The sequence below is a fragment of the Cottoperca gobio genome, chromosome 20 (genome assembly GCF_900634415.1).
Source record: "Cottoperca gobio chromosome 20, fCotGob3.1, whole genome shotgun sequence".
In the NCBI taxonomy this organism is placed as follows: domain Eukaryota; kingdom Metazoa; phylum Chordata; class Actinopteri; order Perciformes; family Bovichtidae; genus Cottoperca; species Cottoperca gobio.
In genome coordinates this window covers 4,447,520-4,461,696 of record NC_041374.1, presented here as the reverse complement: position 1 = coordinate 4,461,696, position 14,177 = coordinate 4,447,520, and the positions used below count along the sequence as shown (strand labels likewise).

The following is a 14,177-nucleotide window of genomic DNA, read 5'->3' as shown; positions in this document are numbered from 1 at the left end:
GTCTCTTTAAGTGGGTAATGTTTAAACCAATGACAGGCGGGGAGTGGGTGGGATCAACCTTTACGCGTCACTGGACACCGCAGAAGAAATACTCCGCCTCAATCACAAGACAAACGTAAACTGGGAAGTTAATTCCTCCTGATTGTATTCATTTAACTTCATCTTTTTCCTCAACAAAACCCAGAGACAACAATGTTGCATACAATTGTTGATCTGTCCGTTAGGGATGTGAGATTCCCGACTTCTTTGGAGCAACACGGCTCCGATGCGATGGTAAGGACGTGTGTGCAGGTGTAGTGCTGTGTGCATACTTACATTTGCACAATGCAAACTCTTCCTTGTTACTTCGTACTCTGCAGCACACCGACCCGGATTATTCTGCTGCGTATGTGGTCATCGAGACGGACTGCGGCTTGAAAGGCTTCGGCCTCACATTCACTGTGGGGAGAGGCACGGAGATTGGTAAGATTGACAATTACGCAAAGTTGCTCCATGACACCGACAAACATGTAAACCTACTGTATGTCACTAGGTACTGGTTTCAAACATGGGGGTCCCGTCCCACACTAGAGGTCACCAAAGCTTCACAGGGGGGGGGCCTTCTTCACTTTAAGGCAGGGGTCGGGAACCTTTTTTTGGCCTGGAGAGCCATAAAAGCCAAATATTTTTAAATGTATTTCCTTGAGAGCCATATATTTAATACAATTGAATGCAACTTTATGCGTGGATTTTTTTAAGCATAACAAGTCTCCGAGTACTAATAGCGGTATCAGTGTTTCATTGAACAGGTGCTCTTTTATTAAATAAACTAAACGCTTCTGTTATTTATCTCATTTATGAGCACGTTTCAGTGTTTACTGCACTGGTGTCAAACTCAAGGCAAATATCATGTCTATCTTAACTGACCTGCCGGTTTTGGTAATTTAATCAATGCATGGCACAACCACGGGAAAATACATATTCGAGGAAGTGTACACGTGGAGTGTAAATACTACTTCTAACTTCCAATAATTGTATTTGTGAAATAACAAAAAAGGTTGTACATACACAATATCCAACATGAGTCATTCTCATAGCTCTTCCAGTCACAGTAAAAACATTCACAAAATATAAAACACTATAGTGGTGAATATACTTCTTCATAATTAAATGTTGCATTTAGCTTTGTAAAAGGCTTTCCATTATCCTGACTGTACCTGAAGGCAACATTCCTTTATTCAAGTGCTTGTGTGCTAAATTGAACCGTGCATCGCCATCTTGTGGTGATGTTTATTAAACACAATACAACTGATTTAATTTGTTCAAAGATTAGTACAGTTTAAAAAAGGAAGATATGTGGTTTGGCCAGTCTTGAGCTTTCCTCCTTTTTAGAGGCTGATTTGTGTTTATTGTAACTACGCAGTGGTGTGTGCTGTGAAGGCTCTGGCTGCACTGGTTGTTGGGAAATCCTTGCAGGGGATTGTGAGCGACTTCCGTGGATTTTACCGCCTCCTGACCAGTGATGGACAGCTGAGATGGGTAAGAACAGGCACACGAGCACTGAAAAACAAAGTGTTTTGGATGCACAACATATGTGATGTTGAATTCATAAAGGGGATGTCAAAGGTCACGTTTTGAACTCTGGTGTGAACCAGTTAGGCCCAGAGAAAGGAGTGATCCAGCTGGCCACGGCTGCGGTCCTGAATGCTGTGTGGGACCTGTGGGCGAGGGCAGAGGGCAAGGTGGGGACTGTTTGATGAGCTATTATTAGAAAAACACCATTTCCTTCACAAGCGTGACACTTCCTGATTTACAGCGTTGTCATCATTTTTCCTGCAGCCGCTGTGGAAGCTGCTTACTGACATGGTGAGTCACAGGAAATGTCGATGTTTGATTTATATCCGGGATGTGACCACAAGGGAAATCTCATGTCTTACGTGTGTCACTTCAGGATCCGAGGCAGATTATCTCGTGTATTGACTTCAGATACATCACTGACGCTCTTACCGAGGAGGAGGCTCTAGGTGAGATTGGTTTATGATGTACGTTATATGTCCAGGACAGTTTGAGGACAGAAATCCCTCCTAAGTGTAGTGTAGCCAATGCAACACCCTTTATGCTACTCTTTTCTCATTCAGACATACTCATGAAAGCAAAGGAGGGCAAGCAGCTGAGAGGTGAGCATACTAAAAAGAGTCATTAATTACATGGCTGAATGGGATTTTCCACAACGAAATTGCCTCTTTAGAAACTAACAGGAGTGCTTTTAGCCTGCATAATAGCCCCCTGCACTTCACTGTTGCTCTATTAAAACACACTTCTCCTCGAGTGTTTATTACTTGTGTGCACTACTTCTCCCCCCCCCCCCCCCCCCCCCCCAGAGAAGGAAATGCTGAAAGAGGGTTATCCTGCCTACACCACCTCCTGTGCATGGCTCAACTACTCAGACCAGCGGCTGGAACAGGTCTCTGTGCTATAAAATACATGCCAGTTCTCAGGTTGGACGAATCGTCTTCCAATAACCGTAGAAATTGTGTGTTTCTGAAAGCTCTGCACAGATGCACTTAAAAGCGGTTGGACCAAATTCAAGGTGAAAGTCGGCGCTGATCTAGAGGACGACATACGCAGGTGCCGCCTTATAAGGCAAATGATTGGACCCAAAAACACTTTGGTAAGGTTGGTTAGCCTACAGCCGTTGTATTGACATTAGAACATGACGCAGTACTAAAGTGTTTCTTTAGATGATCGATGCCAACCAGAGATGGGACGTTGCCGAGGCCATCAGCTGGGTGTCCAGCCTGGCTGAGTTCAAGCCTCTTTGGATCGAGGAGCCCACGTCTCCGGATGACATCCTGGGTCACGCTGCTATCTCCAAGGTGAGAAAGTAGCTTGATTCTTTCATCTTGCTTACATATTGGTGTGTTGAAGACACAGACTATGAGACAATGGGCCCCTAAGCACAGACGCGTAAAAGGCCCAACACGCCTTCAACATAGGAGTAACTCTGATGGTCATTGTGTCTCTCTTTATGGTATTTCTTGTCGCTTCATGGCCATTTTGCATCTCTATGTGGTTGTTTTGCATCTATTTGTAGTACAAATGGTTTGTGTCTGTTGATGGTCGTTCTGCGGCTCTTTGTAGATGTTTTGTGTCCTGTAGGCCCGTTCAGTAATCCATCCAGGATTGAAGACCAATAAAATATGTTTGACTTTGTTGCTGCAGGCTCTGGCTCCACTGGGGATTGGAGTGGCATCAGGAGAGCAGGTCAGAGCTTGTCTTTGTTCCAGCATACATACATACCACTGGCTGATGAATTGATCGTTTCTAGCTGGGTTACTGTTTCCTCTCCAGTGTCACAACAGGGTGATGTTTAAGCAGTTCCTCCAGGCCTCTGCTCTGCAGTTTGTCCAGATAGACAGCTGTCGGCTCGGCAGTGTCAACGAGAACCTGGCTGTGCTGCTGATGGCCCACAAGTTCCAGGGTAAAACTCAAGGCATGACATCAATCACATGTGGAGGGCTAACATAAAGCTTGATTTTTTTTTTATGGAGCCCCAAAGGCGACAAAAGGGAGTAAAGGGTTATTAGACGAGTCAAAAATATAACTTGTTTTACCAACTGATTGGAGGTCAAAGGTCACTTTTGAACTAAAACCGGTTCTAATTGAGTTTAAGTTCAGGGCTCCATAATGGCTGTAATACACATACTGCTACGTTTGTCCCTCAGTGCCCGTCTGTCCTCACGCCGGAGGAGTCGGTCTCTGTGAACTCGTCCAGCATCTGATTCTGTTCGACTACATCTGTGTGTCTGGAAGTCTCAGCAACCGGTAAGAGCAGGATTTGTTTTTGTCATTTCGAGCTCTTGACTGAAACTGTTATTTCCCCCCCCAGAATGTGTGAATATGTGGACCACCTGCACGAACACTTCACCAGTCCCGTGGTGATTCATGACGCCCACTACATGCCTCCTAAGGTAAAATGGACAAATGCAAACTATCATTTACTAAATTAATCTAGTGTCAAAATACTAATACTCAATATGCAGAATGGCCCATTTCAGATTGTTTATTATCCTATTAAATTATAATTCTGGATACTTTAATCATCACATTACTTTAGTATTGCAGCTGGTAAAGGTTATTTCAATCAATAAAGTTTTAAACTGAACTGATAGTGTCATTTGTTTGAGCACTGTGCTGCTTGTTCTCAGGATCCAGGCTACTCTTGTGAGATGCTGGAATCATCGGTGCAGCGACACCAGTACCCTGAAGGAGATGTGTGGAAGCAGAATACAAAGAAATGAAGACTTTATCTGAAACATTTAACCTCCGGCTCTTTTTAGACCTATAAATAGTTTTGAGTCAAGTGGAGTGAGAAATGGAACTAATAAACTGTAGACGTAGACGTGTAGCACACTGTAATGTTAAACTCCCCCTGTTGGGTCATTAACAATACTGTTCAAATCCAGCTGACACAAGTTAAAATTCTTTATTTACAAATGACATAATACAATTTATTTTTACACTTATTAAAATCAGAGAAAACACTTTTATGTAAGAACTTAATGTGGTTCACCGAATGTGAAATAAATGATTTGTAAGATAAATGACACCGACTTTGATAATACATTGAACACGCACATATTTATCCCTCGTCACCATTAAATTGGTATTTTTACACAGCCATCTGCATCTTAATGGCGGGATGAGGGTTGTAGTCGCAGATCTCAAAGTCCTCAGCACGGAAATCATCGATGCTCTCCACTTTTCTCAGGATCTTCAGCTTGGGGAACGGGCGGGTCTCCCTCTGAAGCTGCAAATGTAGACGGATGTGTGAGTTTGAAATCAAGCAGCGAGCAGAGACAGAAAGCCGTCTTCAACTAACCCAGTGGTCCCCAACCATTTCCACAACCAGGTTGGAGACCGCTGAACTAACCCACCTGTACTTTGAGAGGTTCGATGTGGTTGACGTAGACGTGAGCGTCTCCCAGTGTGTGCACAAAGTCGCCGGGCTGAAGAGGGTAAAAAAAACAACGTGAGGTGAGCGCACAATAATACGCCAAATATGAGTTTTGACAAAAGCACATTGCTCTTACCTTGAGTCCTGTGATGTGTGCGATCATGTAGGTAAGAAGTGCGTAGCTGGCGATATTGAAAGGCACCCCGAGGCCCATATCACCTGAGCGCTGGTACAGCTGACACGACAGCTCACCATCACACACGTAGAACTGACACAGGGCGTGGCAGGGGGGCAGAGCCATGAGGGGCATGTCTGCAGCCACATATGAGAAGACGACATTTAATATGATAGAGCGTCGGATTTTAAACGAGTCGCTAGAGCAGTTTAGGATTACTGATTTTAAATGTTGCACCTTTGGGGTTCCAAGCACACATGATGATCCGTCTGTCCTCTGGATTCGTGTTGATGGTGTTAATGACCTTCTGCAGCTGGTCAATACCTTGTCCTGTGTAATCTGTTGAAGGCAATTATATTAAGGATCATTTAAGATCTGAGGCCCGTGTGTGTGTGTGTGTGTGTGTGTGTGTGTGTGTGTGTGTGATATGAACACGTGATCTGTGTCGCTGCACAGTAAACTGGGTGTTACTGCTGTACCTGAATGCATGTTTGTGTACTCTGCACCAAAGTGCCTCCACTGGAAGCCATACACAGGTCCGAGGTCGCCTTCCTCTCTCTCTGTGAACCCAAGGTTGTCCAGGAAGGCCCGGGAGCCGTTGGCTTCCCAAATCTTCACCCCTTTCTCCGAAAGCTCCTTGGCATTTGTTGACCCCTGTGACCACACAAAAAGATATCAGAGCCCAATTCAGTGCTTTTTGATCAAAATAATAAGAAAACTCAGACAGTAATTCTCTTTTTCTTAATTTTATTGTTTAGTTGCCCAGATTTTGAGATATAAAACTCAGATTTCTACATCTGATGTAATGGTCATGTTACTGTTTTTAAATGTATTTTCCCCACAGGTCAAAACCGGAGCAATCAAGCCCAAAACTATCTGCATGGCTATATACCACTAGAGGGAAGTAAGAAAATATTTTGTTGTTTTATTTTTGGATGAATTGAAAAAAATCATCCTCACCTTAATAAACCACAGCAGTTCTTCAAGGATCCCTCTCCAAAACACTCTCTTAGTCGTCAGCAGGGGAAACTGATCTACAATTAAACAGCAACGGGTTATTTGACATTACTGAATACATAATTACAGCCATTTGTGTCTAGTGGTGGAAAATAACAGTATATTTTATATAGACAGTTGTTGGATTTCTGAAGCAAACACTATATTGACATCTGGGGGTTTAAAAAATAAATTGTTTCATCCCATAAATGTGGTTATTAAAAATATGACAGTTATGTATGGGAGAGGTCTACAGTGCGCCCTGGTGGACAAACGAAGTACTGCACTAGAAACATTTTTGGCATTTCTGTACCATTTATATCCGGGATAAGATCATTTCAGCGCAACTTATCAGTCAGTTTCTTGTACTGTACATTTATGCACTCATTTAATTACTTTACTTTTTATTTCAAACTGTTACTACACTAAAAGTTGCCTTGCAGACTTTGGATTTTACACATTAAACATTCATAAAAGATGCACTTTTGATTTATTAAACTAATGTAAATGTCATTATCCAAAAGTATATATGATGCTCTAAAAAAGGGCATGATTCACTTTTGATTCTTTGAGTTTATTTTGCAGATATTTTACGTTTTGAATGCACTCTTATTTAGTAAGTAGTAGTTTTTATATTGTGGGAATACTTTTACTTATAAGGCCCTGCACACTTCCTCCAACACTATTTGTTAGCAGTATTTACATTTACAGTAAATACATTAAATACCTTAACATAAAGTGCAACAAACCTCGCAGACTGTATCTGGTCTGAGCACCGAACACAGAGATGACTCCTGTCCCGGTTCGGTCTCCCCTCCTGCGGCCGTGCTGCATGATGTACTGGATCTGATCCAGATACCCGCGTTCATCACAGAACAGTCCGAAGTTCTTCTTCTTCTCTTCAGCTGCCATCAGCTGGGTCTGCTCCTTCGGTCCACAACTACCTGCTGTGTGTATTTCTGAGGTGGCGGGCATTGTTTTGGATAATAGGAGGATTTTGCAGCGGAGTGTTGTTCGAGCGTCTCCACAGGTTGAATTTTCCCGCGTTATTTCGACAACTCTCGCAGTTGAGGGCTGCTTCCGTTTAGATTCAAAGCTCGCGAGAGTTCTGAAAAGCGCCTGTGATTTTTTTTCTTTCGGTTGTTTTTACTTTATTGAACCACAACAACAGTGCTTTCTTTAAGACGAACAGAAGTAAATCAGAAAATAATAATACAAATTATAGTAATAAATAAATAAATATACATAAAGTAAAACTAAAAATAGTCAAATGTGGGGTAAGGGACAACTGAAAAGGAAAAACATTTTAAATTAACTTTTATTAGTTATATTAACCAAAGATCAGCTACTTGTCCTTTGGTTCAAGCATCACATTATATAATAAGAATAAATTATATTGCAATACAGTACAATTCATTTATTGATTAACACAATTAATAATAATAATAATAAGAAGAAGAAATATAGAATAATAACATCAAAATGAACTGAACTTGGTATGATTTAGTGATTTAAAAAAAAAAGCCTCAATCACCTGCTTCAAACACAGGTGGTGATCAATAAAATCAATATTTGTGTGAATAAAGTTTAGCAAGCAGAATCATTTTGTTTACCAGATTTTAAACCTCTTTGTCCTGCAAAATGATTATATCTCTATTTCAAAGTCAACGACCATAAATAGGCTACAGATTGTTTCAAAAACTAAAACTGTTTGATTGAAATATCAGCTTTATAAAATATGCAACTCTGACAATCAAAATAATGGTTTAAGAAGTCATTACATGAACATGCTCTGGATGACACAATTCTATAGCAGAAACGTCTAAAACCCTAACAATACCAGGTGTGCGTGTAAAGGTGCATTTCAAGTTTTACAAAGTCCATCTTAATTGTTGAAGAGCTGGACTCTTTATTCAGCATCTGATGGTAATGTGTGAATGCTGTTATATCCACAGTACTCAATTCAAATGTAGAAAAAACAAACATAAAACTGTTTTTTAACTGATGTAGGTATACAGAAGGTCGATTAGATCAAAGCAAGCAAGTCGGTTTACTTCAATATTCCCTTTACCATTTGCATTGGGGAGAATAAGATTACGTTTGAAGAAACCATAAGGATTTGTCACAGTGTAAAGCTGGCGGGTTCCAAATGATCACATTGAATTTTTGCTCAAATTCAATTTGGAGCTCTGCCAGCTGATACTGGGAGCCAAATAATTCACTTAGCCACAACACCGCTGGGATCGATACCTCGTATCTGCTGTTTATAGAGTATCAGAGCCTCCTGAGCTACATATTGGATGAAAGCAGAGTCATCCACCGCCAGCTCTGCTGGAACTGAGACGGTTATCGGGGCAGAGTCCAGTATTGTTACCACCACGCTGCTGTCAGCTTTAGGTCTAATGCTCTTCGTGTGTAGCTGTGGATTCACCTAAAAAAATAAGATTGAGTGAAACATCAGTGATACAACAAATCATTTCACCTGCATCAACTTAAATAATTAAATTAAAATAACAAGATTACTTCAAATGCTGTTAAAAAACAAGTATTAAAATGCATTTGGCGTAATATTCCAAATCAAAGTCTTACAAATCCAACATTTCTACAAACGTACTGTGATCACACAGAAGGTGTTGTGTGGGCCCGCTGTGCTGTTGGACAGCTGGCTGACCCAGCCGTACTTGTCCTCCATGTTGCTGAGCCATGTCTGTGTGTCCGCCGTGTGTCTCTGGACCAGCTGCAGCCTGTCGTCGTGCTGCTGTTGGGAGGCGTTGAGCAGCATGTACATCTCCTCCATCTCAAAATGTAACTTCTGTACGCTGGGACACTCTGTAAGTACAAATGATCACATATAGAGAAGCAAAGTCAACTATATATGTAGACTCTTTACAGTAAAAGTCAACTGTTTCCAACATGGGACTCCCAGATTACTGTCTCAGTACAGTCTTTTCTATTGCCATCAGTTATATTCAAATTGAGTCATTTCCCAGCTATTTTAATCTAAATAATTGTGAAATGATTAGTCGATTCATTCATTAATCAACAATTTTGATAATGGACAAACTGCTTTAAGTCATCAAGCAAAAATGCCAAACATATTCTGGTTTCTGCTTCTTAAATGTGAGAATTAAACTAAATATAAAACAAGCAAACATGCGTAATAATAAGCCTGTCCTGCTAAATGTTTCCACTCATGGTGCCTGTTATACCCTTTCAGTTTAAAGACTAGATTAAGACTTCAAAGTAAACACTGTAATGTATGAAATACAATTTTTAATTGTCCTTTTCGGTAAAAAAAAAAAAAAAAGAAGCTTAATATTTGGGCCCAATTTTGCATTTAACGTCCAAATAGGAACATTTGTGCACATCTGTACTACTGTACATGCATATATAGATAACCAATAGTGCTCACTGATAAAAGTATAATATACGTTTTAAACCAGTTACCTTTTAACAGATAATCTTCACATGTCTCGCACAAACTTTGGAGGTGCCAGCACTCTGATGCTTGTCTGCGGAGTCGCTTGCACAGATATCTTCCATGGGACGTTCCCAAAGCAGAAAGGGATCCGTCATCTTTGTAGATAAACATACAGTGTAAATGGATATCATAATGTGATACATATATATATATATATATATACACACAAATGTACTAGATACCTGTGCTCGGTTGCTCAAAGTACACCTCGGACTCTTGTATCTCCTCAAATACATTCGCCACCGTGGAGCTGAATTCTTCCAGCACGTTCCTCCCGAAGTCAGACACGGAGCCAAGGATGTGATCCAGACCCAGCGTCCTGAAGAAGCCAGCGCTGGAGCCGCCCTGCATGGTCGACAGCCGGCTGGGTCGCACCTCAGTGGTGAAGGCCGCGAGGAAGGAATGCCCGAACACCTGTTGCTTCCTTTTCACCAGTATGATGCTCTGGTTGTACAGGAGGCTGATGGTTGACAGCAGCTGGCTGAAGGAGGAATCGGCCTGAAGAAGCTCCAGATTTGCTCCATCTTCTATCTCAGGTGAGTTGGTGCGACCCACGTTCTCCTCGTCTTGATTGTAAACGTGCTCTGTGTCGTCCAGCTGGGCGGCCATTTTCCTGAAAAACTCCTCCACCTGCAGAGAGGGATTCATAGATGAAGCATCGAGCCTGCTACAAACCAGTCTTGACTCTGAACATGTCAGAGGTCTGTTATAAAAAGGAATGTGCTGAGGTCAAACCTTGAATGAGAAAGAGTCGAAGCCACGGCGACACGTCGAGGTATAAAAGGCCTTACACGTATCTTCAAGACAAGGTCGACATTCCTCAAAGGAAGACTTGGTTAAATCTTGACATTGTTGCTTTGCCTCTTCTAGTTTCTGCTCCGTCTCCCAGACCAGCTGCATCGCCCCCTGAAGGAACCCCGAAACAGAAAGTCCTGTCACAGATACATTACCTCTTAATAAGCCAGAGAGGATAAGATGTGGTTTGGGGCCTTCGCACAAAGCCTTTTATTTTTGAACTGTCATTTAAAACAAAATAAAATGGATGTACAGACAGTTCATTTATCCTGTCTGCAGTAAAACTACACCCCAACTCCCTAAACTAGCCCCAAATTCATTATCCACTGTCTGCTTTGAGGTTTCTTTGTGTGGCTTTGCCTTTTATGAGGCCGGAAATATTTCATGGGCTTCAGAATAGCGCACAAAGACTGGCATGTTACTGCTCAACTACAATGTTCTGTGGGAAGTCATTGTGTTTGAAAACAGCCTGACTTCATGGGGCTTTGAGAGTGGCAGATCGTACCTTCTTCTTGTCACTGCTGTGTCTCAGGGCGTCCATGAGATGTCTGTGCTCTTCCTCTTTCTTCTCCATGGTTTCCTTGACCCGCTTCACCCCGAGTAACGCTCGCTTTATCTCCTCATCAACACACTGCTCTCCTGCTACAGACAGCTCTACACACACACACACACACAGACCAATGAAACATTCTGTGTTCAAAGAATGTTAGTAAGAAAAGGTACATCTGAGTGTTTTCTATAGATGAAGGCCTCACTTTTCAGCGTGTCCTCGCTCAGTGGAGGAGAGTCCGCCGCACAGAGCAGGACGTCAGCGACGCAAAGAATTTGCACGAGCAGCCTCCTCATCCTGTCTTGTGACAGAATGCAAAACAAACTCATTATTCTGCTACGGAGAACCACACAACGCCAGATCTAAAGACTACTCATGGAACATGTCATGTTCCTGCCACAAGGTGGTGCCATTTCTTATTTTAGAGGCCATTTACAAATGACTACAACATAAAGGGCAACTAATTATCCCAATGTGCATTCATTAGCATGGATTATCACATCAGTGTGAAGCCAAATAAACATGATTACTCAAAGAGATCTCCATTAACTAAAGCTACTGCTGTCAACGGATCTAATCACATTTACCTGACAAGGATAATAACCAGAATACACTGCAATTTAATTATTTATTATAGATGACAAAGCTCCAAATGCAATTTAATCAAGTACTCTTGTTCCAGCACCTCTAAAGGTGGACTGTGGACACTAAGCAACAGTGTGCAACAAAATAACATTTTAAAAAACACGGAAGAAGTAGAAACTGGGCCCTGAACCTGCCATCATAAATACTAAATCAGACCAGTCACAATGGAAAATTATAACTGTATTTGATGCTACCAAGTATCCTATATGCAAAATGAATTGCAAAAGCATTTACCTTGACAGTTATAACAACATCAGACTCCAGAAGAGAAAGTAGCAGGTTGTTCTGTCGGAGAGATGAGAGTGAGGTGCCTGCTCTCTCAAAGGATTGTTCTATTTTTATGGATCTACTCACCAGCACAGATCCTATTAGTGTGTCTGCATTATTAAGCCTTATGCGCACAGCACAGCCACCACAGATCAGTGTATAGTACGGACACTTTAAGGCAGGGTAGACGCTACATGCTCAGTTGTTTGCAGGTCTATCTCACTTAATTGTCTCCCAACGTAACATTCAGTTCAAACTTTCTACTCTAATGTCCATCAGACTGACGGGGCCTGAGCTTCCTGCGGAGACCTGGCACACACCGGCATGGTTTTGGCTTAGCTCTGTATTCTAGGCCAGAAGAGGTTCAGAAGGACCACATGTGCAAATATGTATGCTAATACAAAAACATTAAAGAAGGAACTAGTGTAACTTTGAACTTTAACTACAAATCATACTGTACATTTAAATTCTGGAGCATCCATCATACTGTGTCAGCACTTTCAGGCCTCTCGCACCAGCGAACTCTCTCCCGCTGCTTACGAGACAATCTGAGTTCTTATCATGATATCTAAACATGGCAGCAGCAGCAGCAGCAGCAGCAGCGTGGTAAATGTGGAATTCCTGTGTGCTTTTCTCGGGTCTCTGTTAATCTGAGCCCACTGCTAAAAAGCCTTGACCCAGCAAATGAGGTCCCAACCCCTGAATGAGGACCAGCAGGAGTGGGGCTGTAAGATACCTGAACCTCAGCTGCTTTTTATCAGCCCGCCATGCACAGTCCCTATCTGGGCCCTAATACCAGCCTGCTGCTCCAATTATAGACGACAGTAAAATAACAGTTTTGAAGCCTTTAGGAAAACAAGTAATTAGTCACTTTATCATCTCAGGCTGGTCTGGAATCTAAGATGTGGAGGACTGGGTCAAACTCCAGCTATTAGCACTGAGCCTGGGTTTGAAGGCTGTGTTATCCAAAGAAAGAAGAAAAACAGATCTGAGTTTGATGTTTTTTGTTAAAGCTCAGAGGATTTTATAGCTGGGACAGTTGGTGTTATCTGTATCTTTTTCCAGTAAATCAATTAGTTTGAACTGAGCGAGATTAACATCAGGGTCAGTGCAATGCAGCCCAGTGACACTAACCTGCACTGTGTAGACGTGAGTCTGTTTTAGATGTCTGATGCAGCTGTTTTCAGCCTTTGATCAGTGATCTGCATCTGCAGGCCGGAGAGATTATGGACACAGGAAACTGTTGAAATGTTCACTGCACCTGGAGGAGTCAAAGGGGAAATGGCCGCCGGTGAACCATACAGTCTAATTTTGATGGATTGTGGTCAGTATTGGCTGACGTTGGGACTATTTTATGCAACAGAAAGAAATCTACATCATCTTATGAAAACGTTAGGAAGGATATTATGTATCATAGCAAAGCAAAGCAAATGGATCTTGTTTCCAAGGAAGAGAATAGTACTATAAAGCACACGGTAAAACTATTAAGCCCTGTACACATGATATAGCACTAAAATGCAAAAATCTGCATCTTTATCAGGTGATTTCCGTCTATAATGAAGTCCAGGAAATGTTGTTTTCATTAAACACATTAGAAAACTTGTTTGTACTAGACCAGGTTGAACTAATATAACTGTGCAATTTACTTTCTTTTTTTTGTCTTGTTTTATGGAAAATATATCAATCTTAGCAGTATTACAGGAATATGGGGTTATTGTGATAAATCAGTTGATAAAATACCCCAAACCACATGGGAAACATATTATTGAGAACCACATAGAGGCCAAACAGCCCTAAAGGAATATCATATGAGTTTGAAAGTGATTTTTCATCCACAAAGGAAATGAGATGTGAATATGTAAAAACACAGGAACTGCACTGAAGTTTTCGGTGTCGCTCTACCTCCCCAAACCTTTGAAATTATCTTTAATGGGTACCAGATTTTCACCCTGGGACGCGATTGCCATCAACCCCCAGTAACTTGATCTCATCTCCGGCTGGATTACTGGAGCGCCGCACGACGTCCAGGGGTCTGTCCGCACCTCCTACAGGGGGAGACTCAGCAGGAGAGGACGGGACAGTCACTGGTATGACTTCAAACACCTTAACGGGACAGTGGTTGTGTGTCCAGATGAAACTGGTGACGATGTAAAGTTACAAAGAGAAAGTTAGAGAGAAAGTTATGGAAAACCGGAAGTTAAGCACATTAGCCTCCAAAATAAGAGTTTGGTAGGTTGGCCTTTGTTTTGGGCGGCAGACATGTCTTTAATTGTTGGGTTTTAGGGATGAATATGAGCAGATAAAGCTAAAGTAGCGATGTTTTTCTATAAAT

General features: G+C 41.8%; 3 protein-coding genes across 3 annotated transcripts; 1 reads left to right on the top strand and 2 right to left on the bottom strand.

Annotated features, from left to right (window-relative positions):
* Positions 1-53: 53 nt before the first annotated feature.
* enosf1 (enolase superfamily member 1) lies at positions 54-4,583 on the top strand. Its single transcript, XM_029457367.1, has 15 exons — positions 54-273; positions 360-462; positions 1,403-1,518; positions 1,635-1,721; positions 1,819-1,845; positions 1,931-2,003; positions 2,118-2,156; positions 2,361-2,443; positions 2,528-2,650; positions 2,721-2,855; positions 3,202-3,243; positions 3,331-3,460; positions 3,705-3,804; positions 3,869-3,950; positions 4,188-4,583. Exons 1-15 carry the CDS (start codon positions 193-195, stop codon positions 4,278-4,280), a joined length of 1,314 nt encoding a protein of 437 aa, XP_029313227.1. The 5' UTR covers positions 54-192; the 3' UTR covers positions 4,281-4,583.
* tyms (thymidylate synthetase) lies at positions 4,451-7,178 on the bottom strand. The gene is made up of 7 exons (XM_029457368.1): positions 6,857-7,178; positions 6,072-6,145; positions 5,591-5,765; positions 5,349-5,450; positions 5,073-5,248; positions 4,917-4,988; positions 4,451-4,789 (listed from the first exon to the last, which is right to left on the bottom strand). The coding sequence occupies exons 1-7, from the start codon at positions 7,080-7,082 to the stop codon at positions 4,652-4,654; spliced, it is 963 nt and encodes a 320-aa protein (XP_029313228.1). The 5' UTR covers positions 7,083-7,178; the 3' UTR covers positions 4,451-4,651.
* A 614-nt stretch (positions 7,179-7,792) lies between these two features.
* LOC115025636 (clusterin-like protein 1) lies at positions 7,793-13,107 on the bottom strand. Its single transcript, XM_029458044.1, has 8 exons — positions 12,980-13,107; positions 11,139-11,234; positions 10,889-11,037; positions 10,324-10,494; positions 9,771-10,218; positions 9,555-9,683; positions 8,722-8,936; positions 7,793-8,538 (listed from the first exon to the last, which is right to left on the bottom strand). Exons 2-8 carry the CDS (start codon positions 11,227-11,229, stop codon positions 8,326-8,328), a joined length of 1,416 nt encoding a protein of 471 aa, XP_029313904.1. The 5' UTR covers positions 11,230-11,234; positions 12,980-13,107; the 3' UTR covers positions 7,793-8,325.
* Positions 13,108-14,177: the final 1,070 nt, after the last annotated feature.

Excerpts from the sequence above, each read along its gene's own strand:
- enosf1 (XM_029457367.1), top strand. The coding sequence starts at position 193 with ATGTTGCATACAATTGTTGATCTGTCCGTTAGGGATGTGAGATTCCCG. Across the intron at positions 463-1,402 it reads GGGGAGAGGCACGGAGATTG|TGGTGTGTGCTGTGAAGGCT; the intron begins GTAAGATTGACA and ends GTAACTACGCAG. Across the intron at positions 2,444-2,527 it reads CAGACCAGCGGCTGGAACAG|CTCTGCACAGATGCACTTAA; the intron begins GTCTCTGTGCTA and ends TGTTTCTGAAAG.
- tyms (XM_029457368.1), bottom strand. The coding sequence starts at position 7,082 with ATGCCCGCCACCTCAGAAATACACACAGCAGGTAGTTGTGGACCGAAG. Across the intron at positions 6,146-6,856 it reads GACCAGATACAGTCTGCGAG|ATCAGTTTCCCCTGCTGACG; the intron begins GTTTGTTGCACT and ends GTTTAATTGTAG. Across the intron at positions 5,451-5,590 it reads GTACACAAACATGCATTCAG|ATTACACAGGACAAGGTATT; the intron begins GTACAGCAGTAA and ends TGCCTTCAACAG.
- LOC115025636 (XM_029458044.1), bottom strand. The coding sequence starts at position 11,229 with ATGAGGAGGCTGCTCGTGCAAATTCTTTGCGTCGCTGACGTCCTGCTC. Across the intron at positions 11,038-11,138 it reads GAGCGAGGACACGCTGAAAA|AGCTGTCTGTAGCAGGAGAG; the intron begins GTGAGGCCTTCA and ends GTGTGTGTGTAG. Across the intron at positions 9,684-9,770 it reads CTTTGAGCAACCGAGCACAG|ATGACGGATCCCTTTCTGCT; the intron begins GTATCTAGTACA and ends TTATCTACAAAG.